The 27,768-nt window shown below is 42.6% G+C and overlaps 1 protein-coding gene across 3 annotated transcripts in view; it reads left to right on the forward strand.

Moving 5' to 3' along the window:
- The window catches only part of SEL1L2 (SEL1L2 adaptor subunit of SYVN1 ubiquitin ligase), a 121,584-nt gene extending 118,004 nt beyond the window's left edge, over positions 1 to 3,580 (forward strand). The window contains exons 19-20 of one of the 3 annotated variants that reach the window (XM_084774935.1): positions 2,485 to 2,613; positions 3,302 to 3,569. In XM_084774935.1, the coding sequence (XP_084631061.1) occupies positions 2,485 to 2,613; positions 3,302 to 3,424 (252 nt within the window). In that variant the 3' untranslated portion in view covers positions 3,425 to 3,569. Of the gene's footprint in view, positions 1 to 2,484; positions 2,614 to 3,301 lie in introns of all 3 variants that reach the window. The other 2 variants (XM_084774936.1, XM_084774937.1) reach the window with 2 other exon arrangements.
- Positions 3,581 to 27,768: the final 24,188 nt, after the last annotated feature.

The raw sequence follows: 27,768 nt of genomic DNA on the forward strand, positions 1-27,768 counted from the left end.
GAATCTATGTGTCCCTTACTTAACAGCTTAAGGGAAAGGTGCCATTTGTGTTAAAGTTGCTATATGGGGCTTCTCCCTAGCAACTTTGCACTTTGTTGCTGGAACACAGCAGAAAGCAGAGGCTGGTTTTGTGTGTGTGTGTGTGTGTGTGTGTGTGTGTGTGTGTGTGTGTGTGTGTGTGTCTGTCTGTCTGTCTGTGTGTCTGTGTGTGTGTCTGTCTGTGTGTGTGTGTGTGTCTGTCTGTCTGTCTGTGTGTCTGTATGTGTGTCTGTGTCTGTGTGTGTCTGTGTGTATGTGTGTGTAGAACCACCTAATGGAAAGAGCTGAATCCTTTAATTACCAGTAAAGAAAATCCAAGAAGATCCGAGTTAAAATGTTGATTAAAGTTAAAAACAAACTTCGGTGTTATATCCCTGAATTTGGGAGGTTTGTTACAAGTGTTGCCATTACCTTAAGGCATATTTAATTTATCAAAAACTACTATGTTATTATTGGTAAAGTGTAACTCCTTTAAACAGTTACCTACTACATCTCCCCCCAAAGGCAATGCAATAGACAAACACAAATACTGAAAATACTTTGCTGTCATTATATGCTAGCCTTCCTACTTTAAATTCAGTGCCTCCTTTGCCTTAACTCTCCTTGATAACAATAGCTTCATATACGACCTTTCTTCAAACTACATTCTAAACTATACATTCCTTCCCCTCATAATCTGGTTCTAAAATGCCCTGTTATTATAGTATAATGTTCAATTACTTGTTTGTATATTTACCAGGTAATTTGCTCACATTATGAAGTAGTAGGCTTGGTTCTGGGGTCAAGAAAAAAATTCAGTAAATCATCTATGCTGGAAGAATGTGTATATAATATTATCCATAGTTATCTTTGCACAATAGGGTTATGGGTGAACTTTTTCCTTTTCAGTTCTATAATATCAGATTTTCCCCCAATTTCTAAGTGATGTATTCATAATAAGAAAGTGAAAATAAATTACTCAAACAACCATGTTTCTGTTTACATGGTCTATTTTAGTATAAGAAAACATTGATGATATTAAAATATGTGGGCCTGGAGAACTCAAATGTCATGGCTGTTCTTAGAGAAGTCTGTCTCTTTGACCTGTAAGAAGCTATTTTGAACATACGAACACATTAAGCAGTACTGTGGCACACCTGATATTTTAGTTGGAACATGATATTTAAGAAGAGCCAGAGACTGGTTCACTTAACCTGAATCACTGAACTTAAAGTAAAATAAACTCCCACGCACCGCATACAAGTTGCATCTAAGTGGATGAAGTCGGCAATGGACTTTTCCATCACAGAGTCCTGGCCATGCACAGAGCAATATATATCAAAAGAAGAACATTTTTTTGTTTCAGTGGTGTGAACATTTTGCTAAATAAGGTGAAAAAGTGAGGAGTCATTTCTAGAATTTAGCACATATGTGGCATCAGAGAACAACTTTGTGGGGTTGGATCTCTTTGCATGTTTAGGTGGGTTCCAATTCAGGAGATTGTTTGGGACAAGTCTTCCTGGAAACAAAGAAACTAAATGCTGCAACCCCTGATCTGTGTGTTAATTCCAACCTGTTTGGCTCCTATGTTGGTAAGCAGCACCAACCTTCTGACAGCTGTGTCGGCCACACCTGGAAGGCATCCTGACTCAAACGGCTTGGAGCGAGGCAGCTTTTGCCAGTAATCAAGGTCTCCTATGACTAAATTCAAGGCTGATTCTTCAGTGGAGAGAGTGGGGAGGAATGCATTTTCAAGCTTGTTCAGGTTGTTGGTGAATTAAGTTCTCGGAACTTGTCAAGACCAAGCCCCTTGCTTCCTTCCTTGCCGCCTCTATGAGCCGTTTCTGAATCTATCCCTGTAAGGCCATCCCGTCCCCCACCACCCTGTGTGACAATCTGAACTCCTCTCACACCTCAATCCCCCTCTCCCGGTCCCTCTGACTTTCTTCTGCCTTCAGCCACAAGACTTTTGGGTTTAAGGCCTCTAGGGTTATTAGGGTCCACCTGTGTAGTCAAGGAGACTCTATTTTAAGGTCTATAACTTTCTATTTTCAAAATCCCCTTTGCTGTGACATAGTCTCAGGTCCCAGGGAGGGTATGGACAATTTTCTGGGACCATTCTGTCTACCAAATACAAATTGTGATTTTTCTTTTGTTTTGGTTTGGCATGGCTTTTTTTGTTTTGGTTTGGTTTTGGTTTTTTGTTTTGTTTTGTTTTGTTTTTTGTTTTTTTGTTTTTTGGTTTTTTTGTTTTTTTGTTTTTCAAGACAGGGTTTCTCTATGTAGCCCTGGCTGTCCTAGAATTCTCTGTAGACCAGACTAGCCTCAAACTCAGAAGTTGACCTGCCTCTGCCTCCCAAGTGCTGAGATTAAAGGCATGCACCACCTCCACCCGCTAAATTGTGATATTTCTAACAACAGTTAGAAGAATCTATACCTAATGAGAATGGGCTGATTTCTTTCTAGGACATTCACCTGGCCAGAAGATTGTACGACATGGCTGCTCAGACAAACCCAGATGCCCACGTACCTGTGTTCTTTGCTCTTATGAAACTGGAAACGATGCATTTGCTCCAAGACATCCTATTTTTTAATGTAAGTTTGTCCCAAATAGATTCTCAGACATTCTGAAAACTCCAAGAAACTCAGGACAAAGTGATGAGGCTTACCAAGGGAGTATTTTTTTAAGTTAACTTTTCTTTGATAAATAGAATGCAAAGCCTTGTGCTAAGCACAGCAATTCGACTTGTTGAGTGTGTGTTGACACCATGTAGTACAAGCAGTGAATTAATGCATCAGATACTCTTTCCAGCATACTCTCTGCTCAGAGCCTTAAGCAGAGATGTGCTATATATACTTGTTCAAAATACAACTCCTGCCATTGAAATCTGAGACTGGTAAGCAGATGGCGGGTAGCAAGTGACACCATAAAGAGCTGTATTTCTTAAAAGTAGGAATTAAATAATTTTTGAGACAGAGCCTTATGATATAACCAAGGATGACCTCGAAGTCACTGTGTAACCCAGGCTGACCTCAAATTTGAGACCCTTCCCAGTACAGGGATTACAGGCAAGTGCCACCATGCTCAGCTAAATTCTATATTTGAGGCTACTTATCCATGAGGTGGTAATTAAGGCCATGTGTGAGCTCTACCCTGAAGCTGGCCACATCTAAGAGGGAAGGGAGCAGGAGGGTGGCAGTGGTGGGCTTCTGTAGAGAAATGGTTCTGACCATAGTGAAGTTCTCGAACTGTTTTCTCTTTTGACTGACTGCCTCTTGCCAGCAGTTTACCATGAGATGGAAACGGCTGACACTGGACAGCACCGTTGGACCATACTGGGATTTGTTTGCGATCAGCCTAATTGTTGCCGCGCTGATCTTCTTGCTTAGAAATCGCCATAGGTAGGCTCTGGACCACCAGGTAACCTGCTTGCAGGTTCATGGCAAGCTATCCTCACCAAATAAAGAATTTCCTCATCCAAGTCAAAAAGCTGCTGCCCGTTTCCCACACAGGCTGAGACAGGGAGTGGGCAAAGCCCAAGAACTGCCCTAGAGAGACAGCTGCAGACTTCCCGCTTAGTGGACAGGATGACGGGGGTAGGGAGGGTGGGTGGGTGGTTGGGGCCGATGCCCAGGACAGGTCATCAAAGGCTTTGTCACAAATTTGTCATCTTGGTTATACAGTCCTGACCTTGATAAAGGTCACCATCTTCATGTTATAACAAAGGCATTCTTCCCTTTTGAGGAGACTAAGTCGGTTATCTTGGTTCTACAAAACATTCTGAAGTGAGGCGAAGGCTGAGTCTAGGGAAGGTAGGACCATAGATATCTGAGAAGATGAGAAATAGATACTGCACAAGCCGAGGCCTCAGGGATGATCCTGGGGGCAACCTGAAGCCCTGGTGAGCAACAAGCACTTCACAGCAGGTCATGCTTGGAAAAGGAGGAGTGGAAGATGACATCAGCTTCCCGGGCATAAATTAAAAGGTCCTCGCTTTTCTGGCTTCCAACAGGCAAGTCAGGGGCCTAAGACAAAGCAGAGGGAATAATTGTGTGAGGAGAACCAATAAGTCCATGACCTAATGTCGAAGGATTGGCTTGAGCCCTACTCTATGACTCTCAGGCTATTTTGACTTCTTTAGTTTCAGTTTCCTGACCCAAAAGACAAGAGAAATACAACAAAGCAAAACAAAACAAAACCTATCTTAGACAGTTGGCACGAGAGTTAAATAAAATAATGTATGCAAACAGAGTAGCAAAGGCTGTGGACCTAGGGGGTACATCATAAATGGTAGTGTTGGAGCCTGGAGAAATGGCCCAACAGTTAAGAGCACTTGGCTGCTCTTCCAGAGGACCCTAGTGGGTCCCAGCACCCAAATAGCAGCTCACAATTATCTGTCACTGCAGTCCCAGGGGGGTCTGAAGCCATCTTTTGGGCCTCATGGGCACTACATTCAGGTGGTGCACAGGCATACAAGGAGGCAGAACACCCACACATAGGAAAATAAAGGTAATTTCAAATATTAAATAAGTGGTAGTTTTGAATAACCTTTTAAAACTCATGGTGAAGAAGCCAGGCTTAGTGGTATATGCCTGTGATCACAGCACGTGGGACTCTGAGGCACGAAAGCTGGCCAGTCTGGTATGAATAGCAGGTTCGGGGCCATCTTGGACAACATTAGGAGAGCCTATTTGGAAACACAAGAGCAAACACGAACAAAACCTCAGATGAGTTGGAGTGGCGTGAAGGACAGCTGAGTTGATAATCAGCATGGCTTCAGTGCCCTGTGACCGTCCAGCCAAAATGCCGAGTGTCGATACGAAAGGGTTCATTCTGGCAGTTTATAACCCAACACAGGCACAGCAGGAGTTCCAGGTTGTTGTTTTCAACAGTACTGGTGAGAGAACCTAGAATTCGGAAAGAAAGCTTTAAATACTAATAGTTCACAAGTCATCAGAATGCCCATTTCTGGGCCTCTTCTCTGGTGCCACCACTGAGGGCAACATCACAATGACCGACCAAGGGAGAAAGAACCTCCCTCTTGGAAAACCACTGACACTTTCCCGTTCTGGCGAGATAGCATTTTGTACCGTCCTCTACGTTATGTAGCAGACAGCACACACACCCGCAAGCAAGTGGACAGAGAGAGTCTTAATAGACTCCAAGGGAAATGGAACAGTCAGTCACTTTCTTCACGCCAGCAGGCAAGTCATATGAGGGGGATGATTCCTGAGCAAGCTAAGGTCATCCTAGTGTCCAGGAAATACAAGATTCGCTTCGCTACATCAGTCATGGCACTGCTGGGGCCTTGGTCCTGAAACATCAGCCAGCTACGGTAGATGCCACCACAGCCAGCATGAAGGTAGCCAGCTGAGGCTTGGCTAGTGTGCTGGCCCCGGGGCCAATTAGCTTACACAAAGAACTCAAACCAAGTAGGAGGAGGGAAGATGCAGAGAGAAGGGAGGGACTCATGTGCCGCAAACAATTCAAATCTAATGCATTTTTCTTAATTTAGGTCCCCCTACAAGCTAACCAGGGATTTCGGTATAGGTAGTTTATCAAGAAAAACAAGCAAGAGGGGAACGTTAGGATGGGTATCAAGGTTAGTACCTCTGGTCACTGGAGAGCAAGGCAGATGTCTAGTGCTTTCGGTAGAACATGTACTGTCTAGATATTCTGTCTACAGAGCAAGGAAAGCAGGTTATTTCTACAAATCCCAGACTGATGGGTTATTTGGGAGGCCATTAATTGCATAAGCTTCCACGCAGATGCATGATGCCCTAGACAAAGCCCTTGGGCGAGTGGTTCTCACCCTTCCTAATGCTGCGACCCTTTAATACACTTCTTCATGTTGTGGTGAAGCCCCAACCGTAAAATTCTTTTCATTGCTACGTTATAACCCTAACTTCACTACAATGTAAGCATCTAATATGCAACATATCTGATGTGTGGCCCCCTCCACCACCCACCCCCTCCCCACCACCCACCCCCACCCCTGTGAAAGAGTCATTCAACACAGCCAAGGTGTTGAGACCCATAGGTTGAGAACCACTGCCTAGGGCAAACAGGTTGCAGGTAGTCAAAGTCATCAGTTTCACTTTCAAAGTGCCCAAAGGCCTGAAGGGGATGGTGGCAGGACAGCTGTGTTCTACACTTTTCACTCCTCCATCAATGCTCCACTGAGCACTTACTGAGTCCCAGCACTCTGCCAAGAACTTGAGAAATCCATTTGTGTTCTATGCCGTCTTCGTCTTCAGGAAGTTTGCTACGCCAAGCACAAGATGGCTCCACCATGTTCCTGTATGGTGTCGGTCAGCACATCCACCATGTGACGAGCATTTTCTTGGTTAGTCACCTTCACCCTCCCAGATAATCTGTGAAGTGGATTGTTTTTTCCTTCCTTCCTGTTTTATGGACACATAGAACGATGAGCTGCTTTCCCTTTCGGATAGCACAAATCCATAGCTGTAGGCTGGAGTCACAGCTCTGTGCCGCTGCCCCCTGCAACCTGAGGAGTTATTTTAAGAGACTTCTGCTCAGATGATCCCAGGATCCCTAACTTCATAGAAAAGAATTTCAGGGTGAGCCCTATGAAGCAGCATTAGGATTTGTTAAAAAGTTTTTTTTTTAGAGGCAGTCCCTGCTACTCCCACCCCCCAACCACGGAGAATGAGCTGTCCATTGGCTAGACCGGAACAGGGGGTCTAGCTCTGCGTGGATTGTCCTTGGTTGGTGCATCAGTTCATGCTGGGCCCCTTGGGTCCAGATCTGCCAGCTTTGATGGTTTCCCTATGGGGCTCCTGACCCCTCTGGGCCCTTCTATCCACCCCCAGTGCCCCACCCACGCTCTTCCATACAACTCCCAGCATTCAGCTGAGTACCAGCCTTTGTCCCGATCTCCCGCTGGGTGAGTCTCTCAGAGGGCACCTATGTTGGGCCAATATCCACTTATAAGTGAATATATACCAAGTGAATCTTTCTGGGTCTGGGTTACCTGACTCAGGATGATCTTTTCTAGTTCTACCCATTTGCCTGCAAATTTCAAGATTTCCTTGTTTTAATAGCTGAGTAGTATTCCATAGTGTAAATGTACCACAGTTTCATTATCTATTCTTCAGCTGAGGGACATCTAGGTTGTTTCCAGATTCTGGTTATTATGAATAAAGCTGCTATGAACATAGTTGAGCAAATGTCCTTGTTGTATCATGGAGCATCTTTCAGGTATATGCCCACGAGTATAGCTGGGTCTTGAGGTAGCACTAGTCCCAATTTTCTGAGAAAGTGCCAGATTGATTTCCAAAGTGGTTGTACAAGCTTGAACTCCGGTGCCTGTGATTTGATCACTTCCCCTTGGAGGAGAGGCCCTGTGGGCACACAGAGGAAGGGGATGCAGGCTATCCTGATGAGACCTGATAGGCTGTGGTCAGATGGTTGGGGAGGAAGGCCCCCCTGTCAGAGGTCTAGGGGAGGGGAAGAGGGCAGAAAATGAAGGGAGTATGAGAATGGGAAGATATGAGTGAGAGGATAACAATCAGGATATAATGTGAATAAATTCTAATAAATAAAACAATAAAATTTTATACAAAAAATAAGATTTTTAATGTAAATTTAAGTGCAGCAGTTAGAAGTGTGGATGTGAGCATCTCAAGAGAGAGTTGCCTTTCATTGTTTTTATACAGACACATATGATTTTGGTGGATTCTCAATTGCTATCTTCAAAGAGTTACAAAAGATTTAAATGGGATCTTAGGGTCCTTCCTGAGGTGTATTGGATAGGATTATAGCTGAAAAAGATCCTTGACCATTGGGCTCATGGGAAAGGGTGCCTTCCTTGTAAACAAAAGTCTTGTGAGATTCCTCAAAAATATCAGAAAAAGGAATAAATGTCACACACTCAGGTCTTAGCATGGTTTATTGTTATTATTAACTTAAAAATATCTCTATATATGAATAACAGTGGCCACACATAGGAAACCTTCAGAGAAAATGTTGCTAATTGTGTTGAAATTCTTGATTTTCTGCTGGCAAGAGTTCTCCTTTCCCTCCCCATGACTCCTTGATTTCCCTACTTTCTATCATAGCAGTCAGTAAAGGATGTTCACAGCAGAACTGCTGTGCTCTGATGCTGCCCAGTGAACAAGCTCTGCCTCTGGAAGAAATGCAGGGCCCAGCAGAATGCCTGACCGCCACGAGCAGTGTGTCTAGAACTAACTGCAGCTAGTGTTCCGCAGCCTGGAACTTTGACAGAGGGGGACAGGAGTGTGGTGAATGGTCAGTTCCACCCTATTAACTTCCTTTCCTCATCCCTTTCATGGCTGAAAGGAGCAGGGGTGGTGACAAGATGGTTTAAAGACAGGAACTGTTTTCCCGTCATCCAGGGAAGGAGCCTTCTGAGCATGGAAGTTTGCCATATTGGCTCTCATGATTCTGCACTGGGAAGCTGCTGTCTTTGTTTTAGGATTTCCCCAAAGTAGAGACTGAGACAAGGATAGTCTCAGGGTGTGATAGAGGTCGTTCAACGCCTTGGTTAGGTTTACTCCTTCTTTAATTGTTTAAGGATATTTTGGTGGGAGTGTTGTCCCAAATCCTTTCTTAGCATATTTGCCACTAGTGCCTAGAAAAGCTACTGATCTTTCCATGTTCTTATGCACATCCTGTTTCTTTGCTGAAAGGAGAAGTTTGCAAGCTACTCCTGCTGCTGGTGGAAATGCATCTAGCTCCAAGAGCAGTCTGCTCTCTTTCTTTCTCTCTCTTGCTTTCACTTTCTTTTGTTCTGTCATCTGGCACCCAGCCTCACCTCTCCCTATTATTAGGTTATGTCGCATCCAAATTCATTATGACTCTATGTTTCAAGTTGTATCACAGACCCAGATCCCCACCACATCAAGGAAGCTTATTCCAAAGGGTAACTTTGTCATCTCCCTAAAACAAAGGTGGCAGACTAAGTGCCTTAGAGCCTTTCTCTTTTGGCTGATGTTTAGAGGAGAGCTCTGTCTTCTTTTGAACAGTGGAAGATGCAACAACATTCAGAAACTTCTGAAGACCTTGGGGACCACTTCAGTACTTAAACACCCTGCCACTAATTAGCAGCTCTAGCCCAGGATGTCCGGATCTCCCACGTTACAGATTGGGTCAGTTTGCCACCTTAACTCTGACTTAGATCTCAACCAAACCAAGACTCAAATTGCCCCATTGCATCGCCTGGAGGTCCTTGACAATTCTGGACTGAGATGTGAGCTGTAGGCTAAATAGCACTGAATGGCTCTGACCTTAGAAACACCAAGACCAACGTTAGGGTTTTGGTCATTTCACCTCTTCATTGTCCAGTTTGCTTAGGAAAATGAGAGTGTTGGGTAAGTGTAGGAAGCCACGAACACTGCACGTGTACAACTTTACCTCCGAATGAAGAAGGGCCCCCTGCTCATAGTAGGTTGGAGACAAAACTGTTGAAGCCCAAAGAACTGGTGTTCATGTAGCAACTAAAAACCTATAATGGCTCACAATCACAGAGCTTGACAACTCTCCTTCATTCACGTGTGTGTTTGTGTGTGTGTGTGTGTGTGTGTGTGTGTGTGTGTGTGTGTGTGTGTGTAATTTAGAAGTAACCCATTGGCAAGGGGGAGAGGCCTGAAATAAAATGGTGGTGGGAATGGAGAAGGGGCACTTGGCTATCATGCTAACTATGCTTCCTGAGACGTCACAAGCTTCCCCACCAATTCTGTCTTCCCTTCATGCCTTGCTTGGCCAGAATAAAAAATTTTCCCATGGGGTATTTTGTTTATACATGATTGGCACAGAAAAGGTACTCACCTCCTCTCGACACACCTTTTTATTATATATAAGAAGAGGCGTCAGCCCACATTAAAAATAAATGTGCCATTCTAACAATAGTTTGTTACTAACAAGAAAAAGCATGAAAATAAAAATAGGGATCCCAGCAGAGGTGACAAGAGACACATCAGGTGCTGATTGGCCTTTCCAGAGGTGCACACCTGCAGCCTGCAGCTGTCCAGAGCCTCACCAGCTTCTCTGGGGAAACCAGAATTAAATGACCTGAGCTCCCTCCAGATAAGGACTCCCTGGCTCAGAGAGGGAATAAGGAGCTTCTCTCTCTCTCTCTCTCTCTCTCTCTCTCTCTCTCTCTCTCTCTCTCTCTCTCTCCCCCTTCCTTCCTTCCTTCTTTCCTCCCTCCCTCCCTCCCTTCCTTCCTTTCACTGTCATTTTAAGATAGGATATATGTGTGTATCCCCAGCTGACCTAGTAGTGGTCTATGCCTCAGCCTCTAAAGGAATCAGTTTACTGGACTGTATCACTATTTCTTGCTCTTCTCTCATTCTGTCCTCCTCTCTTGTTATCATCAAAAGTAGCTTTCACTGTTATTGTCACAATTTTCATTTCACTTTTGCACTTTCAAAAGTATTAAAAGGAAGGAAGGAAGAAAAAAGGCATCATTAAATTTGCCACTTGGTTCATTCATAATGTAGAATGAAATGTGCAGTCTTGATTGTGATCAAATCTATTGACTGTTGTGATCTGTGAGCTATGTAGACTTTCCATACCAATTTCCTCTCCCATTTTCTGTTCTGTTGTTACTCTGTATAAATGAGCTTCCTCAGCTGGGTGTGGTGGTTCACGCCTTTAATCCCAGCACCCAGAAGGAGAGGGAGGTGGGTCACCGGGAAGTTGAGGCCAGCCTGGTATACAAAGTGAGTCCAGGACAGGTAAGGCTACACAGAGAAACTCTGTCTCCAAAAGCCAAAATAAATAAATTAATTAATTAAATAAATACAAAGCTTCCTCTTCGGGATGGGTGGTGTTTGAAGCATCAGTGCCTTAGCATCAGTGCCAGCTGCCTCAGCACAACACAGCATCATCACTGGGCAGCCTTCACCATCCTGGGCTTCCTTTCTTCCATGCTCCTGTTCCCCTACCTGAGTTGGCTCTCTGCTTGTGGGAGCACAGGTAGTCACAAGAAGAGCAGACCAGACGTATTGGGAAGCTGCCATTCCTAGAAGCAACCCTCAACAAAGAAGGGATGGGAACTCCTCAGTTTCCTTGTCGCTCAGTGAGCTGTTTCCCAGAGGATTTCTGTAGAACATTTTCTAAGGTGCCAACCACAAAGGAGCTCCATTTGTCCAAATGCTGACGTCTTATCATTAACATACTGGCTTCCTTCCCTTTCACTTTTCTTCTTCCTCGCCTTCCTACTCCCTCTCCAAATAAACTGACTGGCATTCAAATCCTTTTCTCAGGCTATGGTTTGTGGGCAGCATACACCAAGACATATCTTAAGGAAGAACATGTGAAACATCTCAGAAGTCACAGAGATAATTGCTGAGTTGGGAATAAGAGCAAAATCTGTTTATATAGCACTACAACACACACTGTTGTGGGAGCAGAGAGCAATTTTGATTGGCTCACCATTGTACTTGTAGCATCCAGGAGTGCGCCTGCATATAAAACTTGAAGGACTTTCAAACATTTACATAAATTATCTCAAACTATACCCAAAAAAACCTGGTGTTATGAAAGAGGGCTATGAAATAAAATAAGGAAAAAAAGCTCTTTTTTCTTTACCTATAGAACACTCTTGACACTAGTTATGTGTGAAATTTTTCCCATAGTAACAAATTCTTAACTCTAAATGCGCTATAATTCCATTCAATTCTGACAGCATCTACCCAGAGATTTGTTGACACTCTATAAACTGAAAAACTCAGTCCCACAAGACTGCCCTGCCTGCCACATCTGACACCAGTCAGGTTACCTGTACTTTTATCCAACCTGACTACAAATCAGGGCTTCTCACGGGTACTGTTAAATGGCTTACAAAAGTCAGTGGAACATATATTTGCCAGTTCATTAAAGTATATCATTGAAGAATCTTCCAGATATTCCAGCCTGGAATTATAATCATCCCAAACTGTATGCCTAGACATCAGTGTAAATGCACAGTAACTGCCAACACAATATGTCCCCAGGAGATCGCAGCAAGTCTACTGCAATAGGCCCTGAGAAACACAACTGAAGCACAAGACAAGGACCTTAAAACAGCCATTATGATTATAATAGAGGGCCTTCAAGAGGAAAGAATAAAACAGTTCAAGATCTGAACATGGAAATGAAACCAATAAAGAAAACCCAAACTGAGGGAAATATGAAAATGAAACATTTAGAAACGTAGGCTGGAGAGATGGATCAGAGGTTAAGAGCACTGGCTGTTCTTCCAGAGGTCCTGAGTTCAATTCCCAGCAACCACATCATGGCTCACAAACATCTATACTGGGATCTGATGCCTTCTTCTGGCATGCAGGCATACATACAGATAGAACAGTCATATACATAAAATAAATAATTTTTTCAACTGTAAAACTTTAGAAACTTAAACAAGACCCTCAGAGCAAAGTCTTACTAACAGAATATAAGAGATGGAAGAAAGAATCGAATGCATTAAAGACAAGACAGAAGAAATGGATCCTTTGGTCAAAGAAGATGAAAAATCTAAAAAATTCTAGACAAAAAATATCCAGGAAATCTAGGACACTATGAAAAGACCATTAAATAGATGGAGAAGAAAACCAGGCCAAAAGCACAGAAAATATGTTCAATAAAATCATAGAAGAAAACTTACCTAACCTAAAGAAGGAGATGCCTATCAAAGTATGAGCAACAAACAGAACATCAAATAGATTGAACCAGAAAAGTAAGCCTCCTAAGCACAAAATAATCAAACACTAAACACAGAGAACAAAGAATATTAAGAGCTTCAAGAGAAAAATACCATGACATATAAAAGCAGACTTATTAGAATAAGACCTAACTTTTCAATGGAGACTCTAAAAGCCAGAAGAGCCTGGACAGATGTTCTACAAACTTTACAAGATGTCAGCCCAGAATATAATACCTGGCAAAACTTTCAATCACTATAGATGGAGAAAGAAAGACATTCCACGATAAAATCAAATTAGGCAGTATCTATCTACAGATCCAGCCCTATAGAAGGTGCTAGCAGGAAAAGTTCAACCTGAAGATATGAGCCATACCCAAGAAAACAACAAGAAATAAATAATTCCGGGCCAAAAAAAGGAGCATGGGGGAGAGGACAAACAACAAAAACAAAATTATAGGAATTAACAAACAGCTCATTGATAACTCTCAACACCAATAGTCTCAATATCCCATTAAAATGCACAGATAGAATGGATGTGAAAACAGACTCCCATCCTGCAAAATCCAAGAAATACACCTTAACATCAAGGATAGACACTACCTCTGGGTAAAAAGATAGAAAAGATATTCCAAGAAAATGGACCTAAGATGTAAGCTCATGTAGTCATTTTAATATCTCTTAAAATAGACTTAAAACCAAAACTAGTCAGAAGAGACAGGGAAGGATGCTACATACTCATTAAAGGATAAATACACACACACACACACACACACACACACACACACACACACACACACACGCACACCAAACCCAAGGGCAAGGGCACCCAAGTTCATAAAAAAAATACTACTACAGCTTAAATAATATATTGACCCTCACACAGTTATAATGGGTAAATTCAGTTCCCTATTCTCCCCAATAGACAGGTCAGGCAGACAAAAAACTAAATATGCTGGAGTTACATAATGACATAAACCAAATGGACCTAACATAGTTAGAGAACATTTCACTCAGACACAAAGAAATATACGTTTTTAGGAATTGAAGAAACTTCCCCCAAACTGACACAAAGCAAGTCTCAACAGATACTATAAAATTGCCAGGCATGGTGGCACATGCCTGTAATAACAACACTAGGCAGGCAGAGGCAGGCAGATTGCTGTGAGTTTAAGACCAGCCTGGTCTACAAAGAGAATCCAACACAGCCAAGGCTACACAGAGAGACCCTGTCTCAGAAAAACAAAACAAAAATAACACCCTGCATCCTATACAACCAGCACAGATTAAACCTGGGTTTCAATAACAGAAACAACAGGAAGCTGCAAACTCATGGAAACTGAACAATTCACTCACTACTGAATGAAAAACGGTCAAGACAGATTTCAAAACTTTAAAACTATTTAAAATTGAATTAAAATAAATACACAACCTACCCAAACTTATGGGACAAAATAAAAGAGGTTCTAAAAGACAAGTTGATAGCACTAAGTCCCGGAGAGGCCACCTCCTGTAGCCAGGCAGGACTTCCAGTGGAGGGAAACTCCATCATTTAAAGTGGCAGGGTATAGAATGGGAAAATATTTTTAGCAACCACACACCTGATAGAGGGCTAATCTATAAGATATATTAAGAACTCAAAAACTAGACACCAGAAAATTAAATAATCTAGTTTTAAAAAATGGAATACAGATCTAAACAGAATTTTTTCTTTCTTCTTTTTTTTTTTCTAAGAGAAGGTTTTTCTGTGTAGCCTTGGCTGTCCTGAACTCATTTTGTAGATCAGGCTGGCCTCGGATTCCCCAAGTACTGGGATTACAAGTGTGTGCCACTGTCCTCAGCTGCTAAACAGAATTTTCAAAAGAGAAAACTCAAAACAGCTGAGAAGCTGTCAAAAAAAAAATGTTCACTATTCTTAGCCATAAGGGAAATGCAAATCAAAACTACTTTAAGATTTCATCTTACACCTTTCAGAATGGCCAAAATCAATAAATGACAGCTCATGCTGACGAGGATATAGAGTAAAAAACTCAAACACTGCTGGTGGGAATGCAAACTTAAACATCTGCTATGGAAATCAGCCCCTCAAAAAGAAGGGCATCTATCCACCTCAAGGTCCAGCTATACCACTCGAGCATATGCCAAAGGATGCTTCATCTTACCACAGAGACACCTGCTCAACCATGTTCACTGGTGCTCTATTCATCACAGCCAGAAACTGGAACAACCTAGATGTCTGTCAACAGATGAGTGGGTAAAGAAAATGTGGTATATTTACACAATGGAATATTACACAACCATTAACAAAAATGAAATAATGAAACTCACTGGTAAACTGATGGAACTAGAAAAAAATCATCCTGAGAGAGGTAACCCAGGCCCAGAAATACAAATATGCTATATATTTGCTTATATGAGTGTGTAAGCTGTTAAGTCATAGATAAGCACGCTACAGTCTGTAGAACTACAGAGATTAGGTATAGAGGAAGGGACAGATATCCCCAGGGAAGGCAAATAGACTTAGTTATTTATGCATGGCGGGTGGCACTGAAGCAAGAGGATCAAACAGGGAAGGGAGGGGGTGAAGAAAGTGACATGGGGGAGGAAAGCTAAAATTAAGGACTATTTGAAGGGTTGTATGGAAATCTAAAACAGTACAAGCTTCCTAAAAGATCTACATATACAAAGGAAATGTAAATTAAATAGCCAAATACCGGGGGAGACAGAGCCCCAGCTAGACATCTCTAATCACCAAAGGAAGCCTCAGTACCAGGAAAGGATTACATTTGGTTACTGGCCACAGGGTTTCCATGGGAACCTCCACACATCCCAGGCTATTGTAAAAGCCACAGCCTCTCCATAATCTATTGGCAAGGTTCTGTTACTGACAATAACACCAATACAACTCACTGGACACAAAGAAGTTGAGCTGGTGCCTACATAGAATCTTCACCCATTCTAGCTGGAAGATACCCTGCATGCTACTGAAGGAGAAACGCAAACACCAACCCAGCTGTAAACCCTTCAACATACTGTGGAGAGCTGCGAGGTGCCACGCCTTAACATGGCACAGGCTTCCGCCTTCCGAGAGCGCTCTCTAAGATAAACAAGTCCTTATATGGCAAAAGGCTGTGCAAGGGTAACTAGTGATCTGATGACGAGCATTCCTGCTCTGACGCGGACCTATGAGGAGGTGACACCTGGCATGAGCTGATTGGCCCTTGAGTTGTACTTAAGCTTGGCCCTTCCCTTCTTCGGGGCCATTCCCACTGAGCTTAATCCTGAGTAAAGATCTCGAGAAGAAGTCTGGTTGTTGGTGTCTTATTTCCGCTGGACGGTGCGGCACCGACAACATACAATAGTGCTCTGCATGCAAAATACATTAGTGCAATGGCAGCACAAAGCTTGTAGAAGTAACCAACCAATATCTGATTTTACTTAAGGCCTACTCCATGAGATGGAACGCACACCCAATGCTGCTTAGGTGACCAAGAACCTGAGACCAGATAGCTCAGGGACTTAAGAGAAAACCAAATCTGTTGTTCTACAAAACAATCATAGACATAAAAGGATTCCTAATAATATTCTGTTATACTTGTAAAGCAGTGTCTTGCTCAGCCATCATCAGAGAAGCTTCCTCCTGCAGGCAGATGGAACAAATACAGAAACCCACAGCCAGACACGGTGCAGAGAGTGAGATACTTTGGAACACTCAGCTCTAAATGGGATGTCTTCAAATCCCTCCCCTCAGGGCTCAGGGAATCCTGAGGAAGAGCCAGATGGGGAAGAACACCAAGAAAGGCTTTCAAAACACAGGACAGGTGCACATGGGAACTTACAGAATGGGAAACATGTGCACGGCCTGTATAGTTCTGCATTAGATGGGATCCTAAAAGCTGAAAGGAGAAGAGGACTCCAAGTGAGTCTCATTGAGGAAAAAAAAAAAAAAACTACTCTTTAGGGCAGGCCGTATGCCTAGCAGTAGATATACAATAGAAAAACAAAGTCAACTGCATCTTTGGAGGTTCCTCGTCTCATAATGTCATGTCATGTCATGTCAGGGCTTTCTTTCTTTCTTTCTTTCTTTATTTATTTATTTATTTATTTATTTATTTATTATTTTCCCCCCTTAGCTTTGTATTTGTATTATGGCTTCTAGCTTTAAGTTTTACGGCATTCCTGAATGTTTCTTGGGCCTTGGTGGTGGTGTCAGGGAGGGGTTCCTTTGGTTCATTTTTTTGTCTTACTTCAATGTGCTTGCTTTATCTTATATTTTCTATTATCGCTTACATTCTTGTTTGCTTTCTAATGAAAGACAAGAAGGGATGAATGCAGATGGGGGGGTGGAGGAGGAGCTGGGGGGAGAAGAGGGAGGAGAACTGTAATCAGATATATTGTATGGGAAAAAACTATTTTCAATAAAGAAGAGATTGTTCTGGGAGAGGGAGACAACACTGAGGAAATAAATTGATAAAAAGATAAGGTTATTGATAACTAAACCATTTGCCTAAGCTATGATAGAATAAGCCATCTAAAAATGACCCATATACATACTGTAGAACTGGTGTTTCAAGTCAATGCAGAATTAGTTTGGGTTTTGTTTTGTTTTTTTCAGTTTGTATGGGATAGCCTGCTAGAAAAAAAAATCAAAGTTTTACCTCATAAATTTTATTAGTTTCTAGACAGGCAAAGATTTAAACATGATAAACTTTAATAAAAAACACATACATTAAGTCTAAAGCCACAAGCAGGTTTAAAGATAAAATGAAGAAAATATGATAATTCCAATAGTGACCAAAGGAGTAAAAATAGCACTATAGATATCAGACAAAATATTTTACATTCAGAAAAAGGAGGAGGAGCTTCCAGGTGTGGTGGTGCAGGCCTGTAATCCCAGCACTCAGGGAGGCAGAGGCAGGTGGATCGCTGTGAGTTCAAGGCTAGCCTGGTCTACAAAGTGAGTCCAGGACAGCCAAGGCTACACAGAGAGATCCTGTCTCAAAAAACAAACAAAAATAAATAAATAAAAAGGAGGAGGGTGCAGCCCAGCAGTCAAGCAGTTGTCTAGCGTGTACAAGGTCCTGGTTTGATCTGTTGCACTGAACAAAAAGTAACATAGAGATAGGAGGACTTGGTGTTTAAGGAGCAATCTTTTAGGAAGCTACAGTAATCACAAACATGTAACAGCAAATACATGAAAGAACAGCTGGCTGGACTAAAGGAACAGAAGATCCAATGATAGTAACTGTTCAGTGTCCACTTCCAGTAGCAGAGCATAGGGAAAGGGAAGACTTTAACACCACAAACCAACTAGACACAGCAGGTATCTATTAGCACAGCCCTCCCAACTACAGAACTCTGGAAAATGCTCTGGCAGCTCCTCAAAACACTTAATCATATTTTATATATATGGGCATTTTGAGACCATAAAAATGATCTACTATTACATATTAGTAACAGTTCCACAACTCTGTGAGTACACTAAAATCCATTCAATCTTTTCTTCAAAAGGGAAAATTTATGTTACGTAAATTATAGCTCCATTCAAGCTGTTATAAAAAATAAACAGATGGAGCCAATGTGACAGCCCTCACGTTTTCTAGGGTTTGGGGACAAAGAGTGTTGTTTCAATCTTTAAACTTGAAGTCTAGGTTATAGTCAAAGTCAAGGGATGTTGAGACAACATGAAAGAACAGGTCACTGCCTTACGCTCTGTAGTACAGATGAGTGGTGTTCACTAAAATGTCCTCTGTGCTACCTTAAATGTCCCAGCCTCCTTGATGAGTGTATTGGTCCCAAGTGACTAGCTCAGGCCAATGAACTGTGAAAGTGATATTTGACACGCCTCGGAAGCCAAAGCTGTTAATCTCTCTTTCCCTGCCAAGAGTACCTTGGAAACCAAAGGAAACGATGGCTATAGTACCAGACAGAGGGAGTGTGGCACCAAAGGAAAAAAAAATTACCCTGATTAGATAAAAGGTTTTTGCACAGAGCTATTAGGAATAGCCCAGTGGGCTTGCTTGTAGGCACATACCTATGATCGCAACACAATAACTGTGGAGAAAAATATCAGTAAATTTAAGATCAGCTTGGGCTACTCAAGAGTTCAAGGATAAGCCGGGCAGTGGTACCGCACGCCTTTAATCCCAGCTCTTGGGAGGCAGCGGCAGGTGGATCTGTGTGAGTTTGAGGCCACCCTGGACTACAGAGGGAGTTCCAGGACAGCCAGAGCTGTTACACAGACAAACCCTGTCTCAGAAAAAAAACGAAAAAAGAAAAAAGAAAAAGTTCAAGGATAGCCTGAGCTAACTCGAATGTGCCTGTCTAAAGAAAACCTCAAGACTATGGATTTCCTTGCCCAGCATGTGCCGAGGTCCTGGTTTCAAATCTGAGCATGGGGTGGGGGTATCTAAAAAAGGGGGAGAAAGAATTTTAAAATACTATTTTCCATTTTAGAATGGGGGAGTAATTTGTAAATACAAGTCAGTAGAAGTCATCACTAAGAAAACGTAAATAGAAAAAGAGCGAAGAAAGCTATAATCTACCAACCAGAAATGAGGAGGGAACTATCTGTAATACATGTGTCCAACACTTAAAGTCTATGCTACTTCAAGCCACAACAACAATATCAAAAATGGGTCCATTGAAAACCTAGCTAACAGTAACTTGTGCTGCTCTTTATAAACTAGGATAAACTGTACCCACGTCACTCATTCTCATGGCGATTATGCAAGAGACATCATGCGTCTTAGTAAAAGGAGGCAGATGAAGGAGGATTGGGGTGAACGTGGACAACTGCTCAATCATAAACCCATAGCAACTTTGGCTGTACAAAATGGAGATAGTCTGTATTCTAGCATGTGTGTCCCTGTCCACCCTGTGCCCTGTGGTGGGAAACTACTGACGGAGGAGAGACCAAGAGTCAGTCTTCTCTAGGAACTGGTCCCTGGAAGGGTGACCATGCTCCAGCGGCTGGTCCCACACTTACGCACTAATAGGACTTAGTGGATTATATATCAAAACAAAACCACGGGCACCAAAGTGGAAAGGAAATACGGTGAGGAGGAGCTGGAGAGAGAATCGGGATGAATGTGATCAAAATATATTACATGCGTGTCTTAGTTAGGGTTTCTATTGTGCCCAAGCTCGGCAGGGAAAGGTTTACTTGGCTTACACTTCCACCTTGTAGTCCATCATTAATGGAAGCCAGGACAGGAATCTGGAGGCAGGAGCTGATGCAGAGACCAGGGAGAGGTCCTGCTTACTGGCTCGCTCAGCCTGCTTGCTTATAGAATCCAGGCCCACCAGCTGGACCCTCCCCATCAATCACTAATTAAGAAAATGCCCTATAGGTTTGCCTACAGCCCTATCTTGTGAAGGCATATTTTTTATAAATTGAGGTTCCCTCCTCTCAGATAACTTTAGCTTGTGTCAAATTGACACAAAACTAAGCAGCACAAGCATGTATGAAGTTCTCAACAAATAAAGATATTTTAAAGAGATAGTTGAAGTTTGGGTAAATATTATGGATGACTGAAAGCACCAGTAAGAAGAGCATCTGAACTTGGTTTTTGCTCTGTTTTTCTCTCCCCGCCTTTTTACTTTGTTTTGTTTCAAAGGTTTATCATGCGTGTTAGCGTTTGCCTCCATGTTTGTATACGCATGCCTGGTGCCCACGGAGGTGAAAGACGGTGTCAGATGCCCTAAAACTGTGGTTACAGAAGGTTGTTAGCTACCCTGCAGATGCTGATTACTAAACTCGGGTCCTCCAAAAGACCAGCAAATGCTCTTAATCAGTGAGCCATCTCTCTATCCCTTATTCGTTTTGTTTTAAACAATGCATATGTCTTTTAAATTATAAATTATAATCTCACAACTATAAAATTTGGTGAAACACATAAAATTAGACCTCGGAAGAGCATAAGTAGGGAATATTTTTCCACACCAAATAACCAAACACCAAAAAGTAAGACTATTTCTACAGAGTGAGTCTAGGGCAGCCAATGCTACACTGCGATACCTTGACTCGAAAACCAGAACAAACCAAACCAAAGCAAAGTAAGAATTTTCAAAGCCCAAACAAAAAACCCCACAATACTCAAAAACATAACCCCTTCCTCTTGATGGGGAGGCCTGGTGGCACTCAGAGAAAGAATAAGCAGGCTACCAAGATGAGACGTAATAGCCTATGACCATATAATTGGGGGAGGGGGTCGCCCTCGGTCATAGTCCTAGGGGAGGGGAATAGAGTGAAAGCGGGAGGGAGGGAGGAATGGGAGGATATAAGTGATGGGATAACAATTGAGATGTAATCTGATTAAATGAATAAAATAAAAAATAAAAAATAAAAGAAATATTTTATTAAATAATAAGTCACATTCCAATGTTATGGTCATTTTTTAAATTCCTCACTGTCCTCAAAGCATATGCTAAGAATCGAAGGCCACCCTGTCTTGAGATCTTGACTCAAACAAAACAAAGGTGAGGAGGGGACACAGGCTCTGTGATAAAGCACTTGCCTAACATGTGCAAGGCTTTGAGTTTGCTTCCTAAAACTGAAAAAATAATAAAACAAAATAAAGCAAAGCAAAAAACGAGAATGTTTTCCATTGCAAAAACACTCATGCTACAACAGACCTGAGACTAAGTAGTAATGGAATGGTAAAAGCACAACCATTTTGAGCCAGTTTTCCTGCAAATTGGGAATCCTGTGTCACCTTCACCATAGATCCAAGCAAAGTATACCTAAGTGTCAGTTTGAAGGAAACACTGCAATTCAAGATGCTGTAGAGGCTCATCATTTGATTGGCAGCTGAATCACACTGCAGGAGGAGCAGAGGCTGCTGGGAAGTGTCTGACTAACCTCTTCACACTGGATGGGCACCTCCTTTCTGGTAAAAATCAATATGCCACAAATGCCTTTTAATTTAGTAAAGATTGCTGTAAACTCACCCTCTCAGCTGTGCAGAAAACTAAACTAACGATGCCCAAGAGCAACCAAGGCAAACTGTTCTCTTATAAATGGCTCCACTGAAAAGCTGATTTCTCTATTTAGGGTATGTATAGCCTATTTTTTGTTTGTTTGTTTGGTTTTTGAGACAGGGTTTCTCTGTGAAGCCTTGGCTGCTCTGGACTTGCTTTGTAGACCAGGCTGGCCTCGAACTCACAGAAATCTGCCTGCCTCTGTCTCCCTGAAAGCTGAGATTAAAGGCATGTGCCACTGCACCCGGCTTCTGTAGCCTATTTTCTTCCTCTCAAAACATAAAACATGGTGTGGGTGGAGAGTGGAGGGTGATGCAGAGAGCAAGGTTCTCACCACACAAATTGGGTGAGGATCTGAGTTTGGACCCCTAGAACCCTGTGATAGCTGAGTGAGTGAGTGTGGCAGCCCTCCTGCGGTCCTCAGTGCACTGGGAGACAGGGAAGGTGGTAGCAGGTCTCCTGGAGGCTGGATGGCTAGACTAGCCAAATCAGCCAGCTCTGAACACCAGGAAGAGCCCCCGCCTTAACATACGAGCTGGAGAGTGACTGAGGAGATCCAGAGTCAGCGCCCTCCCCACATGCATCACCTGCCTGCACATGCATTAGCCAACACAAATAAAAACAAACATGCTAATACACCTCATGTATATGCACACACACACACACACACACACACACACACACACACACACACACACAGCTCTTAGGGGACTCCATAGGATTAGCCAATCTAATGTCTATATATATTTATCACTTTTTGTTCCTGTGACACACCCCCCAAATACTTGAGAAAATCAATTCAATAGAGAAAAGATTAATTTTCCCTCACAGTTTCAGACTTTTATCACCCCTCTGAAGTGCAATAGCCTGTGCCAAAGGAAACAGAGGAAGAGGCCAGAGACAAGACACACCTTTCCAAGGTACTTCTCCTATCCCTGCCTCCTCCCCACGCGAGGCCCCATCTCCCACAGTCTCCTCCTAAGAGGCCACTGTGAATCCACTAGTCAGGATCCCATCACATCCCCAAAGCCCCATTATTGACAGCAGAGCCTTCTTGACACAGCACATTTCTGATTCAAACCATAACATAAAACTTCAATTCCAATTAACCTTAAGACCTGTCACGAGCAAGTCCGAGCAGAAATTCGGGGCTTCGGGAAGGTGTTCAGAGCACACCCGCCTTCACTCCCCTAACATCCCAACATTAGGAAAAGATTCTGAAACCTGGAGGAGCAAACGGGGGTGGGGGGTGGGGGAGGGGGGCACGTGGCACCATTCTCACTTCAGTGAACAGTACCAAGCGAACAGTACAAAATTGTAGCGTATGAAATGCGGAGGATGGAATCGGGCTTGGGAAGCCCTGTAGACTAGGGATGTGGCGCAGTTAGTGCTTGTCTAGCTTGCTGGGAGCCCTGCGTCCTTATCCTCAACCAGGTGTGGCATGAATGCCTCTAATACCAGCACTCAGCAAGGCCACGGGTCAGAAATTCCAAGTCATTCATAGCTACCTTTTGAGTTCTAAAAACCTGTGTCACACAAACATATCGCAGTGTGGACCCCCCACACCTCGGTAAGTCCTTTTTCCCTGCTCTTCTGTGTGCCAGAGGAGCCCATTGATTCCCATAGGCTGTCTGGCCAATAAGCTCACGTCTTCGCCAATAAGCTCAGGTCTTCATGTTTCACGGTAGACAAGCCATCTCTTCAGGCCCTGCTCAGTTCTGAACACTCAGCAGTTAACACGTACTAGCTTTACGCCACACATGTGCTAAAGTAGCTGAGATAAGCAACTTACGAGCTAGAATTGTTGGCTCGCCTTTTGGAAGTTTCAGACCACCCTTGGTTGGCTCTCTATTGTTTTCTGGTCTCTGGTGAGGCAGTGCAGTGGAGACAGCTGCTCACCTCATGGCAACCAGGAAGCAAAGGGTGACAGGAAGGTGCAGAGGTCCCAGGATGCACTCAAGGACGTGTCCCCAGTGACCTAAATGTCTTACATTAAGCTCCACCTCCTAGGAGTGACATTCCTCCCAAAAGTGCCATCATCTGGAGATAAAGCTTTCAACACAAGAGCTTCTGGGAGGCGTTTCAGGCCAACCTTTCCCCTCCTTTATGCTGCAGTTGGAGCTGTATTGATTATTGCATGATAAATGTGTCCACACCCACTTCTCTCAACCCAGCGAGAAACCCTCTTTCACACAAGCTCCATCACATAGCACACATCGACATGTTTTAAATTCACTTATTACTGTGCGTCCACCACACACGCGTGGCATGACAGCTCTGCAGAATCAGTCCCCTCCTTCTACCTTCGCACGCTTCTGAGGCTCCACTCAGGGCATCAGGCTCTCATAGCAGTCAGGCCATCTCACCAACCCAATATAGGTATTTCATTACCAAGACAAACAGCATAAAGTCGGGCAGGATCCCCAGATTTAGTAGTGGGTTCAGCCATGATACAGTGCTTGCCTATCAGGAAAACTGGGGTTCCAACCCCAGCACTGCTTTATCAAGCAATTGATTGCTTAAGTTTCTAATTGTAACATAAAGGAGTCAAAATTGGGCATATATGTTTTAGTTTTCCCTCCTCAAAAGGAAAAACAACTTGTTTTACTGTAAGGTCTGTGTCTCTTAGAATCCCTGAAAGCAAAGGTAACCTATATTTTTGGGTGTAGGTGACAGTTTTGGGTTTTGGTTGTGTCCTTCGCAGCACACACCAATTCTCAACTTGCAGTGCACTGCAGTGTATCATAACCTGCAACACGAACGGTGCTACAAACAAATGCAAGGTGAGGGCTGGCTCTGGGTTTGTGAACTCCGTCCCGAGAGCCCTCTAAATGAGAGTTCACTGTGGACCCCAACAACGTTTATTTACCACCCCTTCCCCACTTGACCTCTGAGCAGGGTAGATGCCCAAGAGTTGGGGCTGGAACTCTGCTGGGGTTGCACCCAGGGAGCTAAAGCATCTGCCTTCCTAGTTCTGTTGTTACTAACAGCAAGGTACTGACAGCATCCAGCCTATTTCGGTGGGACTTGGCTTTCTCAACTACAAAGCACAACTACTCTAAAGTCTTACAGCTTAAATTTCAAATGCTTGCATCTAGCTTCTCGGGTGAGAAAAACGCATTAATACCCACCTGTATGTGGCAAGAACACTATTTAAATTATATTATTTTTTGGTTTTGGCACTCAGTGAATTTCATCTAGCATGTATGCCTGTTGTTTTGATACAAAAACATGTGCTTTCTATTTTGGGTGTTAGGTGTGTGCTTGTGTGAAATAAACTATTCTAATTTTATTTCATTTATCAGAAAACATTTGCTAAAGATAAAAATGTTCCACCTTCATCTTATTACTTCATCTTACACTCAAGCTTTGTTTTTATGTTGACAAAGAAGCAAAGTAACTGTTTGAGGTCATGTGACTTAGCCTTCTTATAGAAGGAAGGAGGAAAGAGATGTGTGTGTCGGGCAAGATAACTTAGCAGGTATGTGACCTTGTGGCCATGCCCAACAGCCTGTGTCTGCTTCCTGGATCCCATAAGGTGGCTGGAGAAAACCAACTCCCAAAAATTATCTTCTGACTGCTACATCTGAGTACACACTTTATACACACACACTGTATACCTGCACACACTTTTTTTCATAATAAATCATAAAATTTTCTATAATTGTTGGAAAATATGTTCTTTTATAAAAAGGATTTATTTATTATGTATACAGTGTTCTGCCTGCATGTGCACCTACCACCAGAAGATAGCATCAGATCACATTATAGATGGTTGTGAGCCACCATGTGGTTGCTGGGAATTGAACTCAGGACCTCTGGAAGAGCAGCCAGTGCTCTTAACCTCTGAGCCATCTCTCCAGTCCGGAAATTATATTTTTTTAAATGCCAGGAATTAAACAATTATTCAAATGTGTGTGAATGACATATCAAAGCACAATATGGCACATGAAAGAATGAAAACAGCTTGTTCCAGGGATGTTGGATTTACAAAAGCAGGTCATTGAGCCATTGCATCATAGTGAATACTTTTTCCAACCCAAATACAGTATAATATCCAATCACAGGCAGGTAGCAAATTAGATAACAAAGTTAACTAAATAGTACAGCTATACTTTGAAAGTTAAATTACTGGAGAAATAAGCTTGAAACTTAAAGTCATGAAATGTGTTAATATGCTTAGGGAATTAACTGCCTTTCTTTTGTCCATAGGGAGGCTGCATACTCTGTCAATGGTTTAAAATCTTGATTACTGTTAAAAAACTATGAAGCAGTGTTTATTTTATAAAATAATTGTTTTTAGAAAAGGTAATCTATAAGATATATATGAAGCTGCGCATGGTGGCTCACACTTTTTTAAATTTTTTTTAAATTTTTTAACATACACATTTATATTATTACACATATATACAAAAGATTACCTATAGGCAAGAACACAACACAATCAGGAATTATATAAATGTTACATTCTTAGTATTTTGGCTATTTGTATTTGACAGCCTTGAAGAAAACATCTTTCCTATCTTGGTGCGTTTAAATTTCTGAATGTAAATCAATCTCCATCACATCTTGTCATTATCAACTTAGAACACCTATCTAGACCTAAAAACATCTTAACCCCTAAACAACTAAGCTTCATTGTAAAACTAGGCTACTTGGTCTTCAACTCTATCATAGCAAACTGTCTCTGTCATCTTCTCATTTGGAAAGCTACTAACCTGCACTCCCGGCATACTCAGGTAATCAAATTTATCCCTGCACACTTTTATATAAAACCCAAACCAGGTATAGTGGTATAATCCCAGCAGTGGAGGCAAAAGGATCAGGCTTTCCTAAACTATAGAGAGATGGTGGCTAGCCTGGGCTATATGACACAATGTGTCAAAAATAAGACAGTGATTAAGTCATACCTGCTCATTACCCAGGCATCTAGCATGAGCAGAAGGCAATTTTAGGGAGGACAAATGACATCATAAGAGCAATCAATTTGTTTTTGAAAGTATCTTTAAAACTTTCCAGACAAAATCTAACATATATGCTTACTACACGTCAGGCACTGTTCTAACTAGACAAGCTCACTCATTTGATCCTCACAAATCCTCCTGGGAGACCACCTTTTCACCATCTTGATTTTACAGAAGACAAAACTGAGGTCAAGTCACCTGTTCAAGGCCCAGGTCTTAGCTACTGTGCTGTCTTGAGAGAGGGATCAAGTCTGTAGCTGGAGATTCCAACAACTGCATGTTGAGTCTCCAGAATGATTCAAACCATTTAACACGCCTCTAAGCCTGACACCACTGTGCTGAGCAAGTTCATGGTCATGGGAAGATGGCAAGGAGGAAAGGCTTCCTTGAGACTTAGAGGTTCTGTGAGACATTCACAGGTAAGAGAGTCACTGAATTTTGCTTGACTCAGGTGTCCTAGCCATACATGTCTTTGAGAATTCTTACCCTTGTGCTAACCTGTACCTTCTCTTATAATGCCTATTAATAGTCTATGTTGAGGCCAGCGGGGCATTTAATAAGCTTGGGCTTTGCCTTCTAAGCTAGAAACAACGGTGCTAGTCTCTACTACGTTGTACACTGACATTTTTAAAGCTTGTTTCACAGTTGTGTGACTTACCAAAGTCAACCAGATAAGGACAGAAGGGAATTCAGTAGGAAGGCTTGCTTTCAGAATGCATGGTAATCTTAAGCACCAATGTGCAAGGTCATATTGGTGTATGACGACAGCCAGCTTCCTGGACTTGAGATATACGCTGTCTCACAGGGTGGTGTCCCTTCAATTTGGCGACAAATTCTGTTTTGACCTCATAATTCTACTTGTTCTCTAGGTTGAATTTCCCCACTTCTAGCATCTCTCCTCCTAGTCCCAGACACTTGTTCATTTGATTTTTGTTTGTTTGTTTGGTTGGTTGGTTGGTTGGTTTTGTTTTCTGAGACAGGGTTTCTCTGTGTAGCCTTGGCTGTCCTAGACTTGCTTTGTAGACCAGGCTGGCCTCAAACTCACAGTGATCCGCCTGCCTCTGGATCCCGAGTGCTGGGATTAAAGGCGTGCGCCACAGTGTCTGTATTTGTGCTTTCTCTGCTTTGGTTATAGC

This window comes from Acomys minous (genome assembly GCF_964271855.1).
Source record: "Acomys minous genome assembly, chromosome: 3".
Lineage (NCBI taxonomy): Eukaryota > Metazoa > Chordata > Mammalia > Rodentia > Muridae > Acomys > Acomys minous.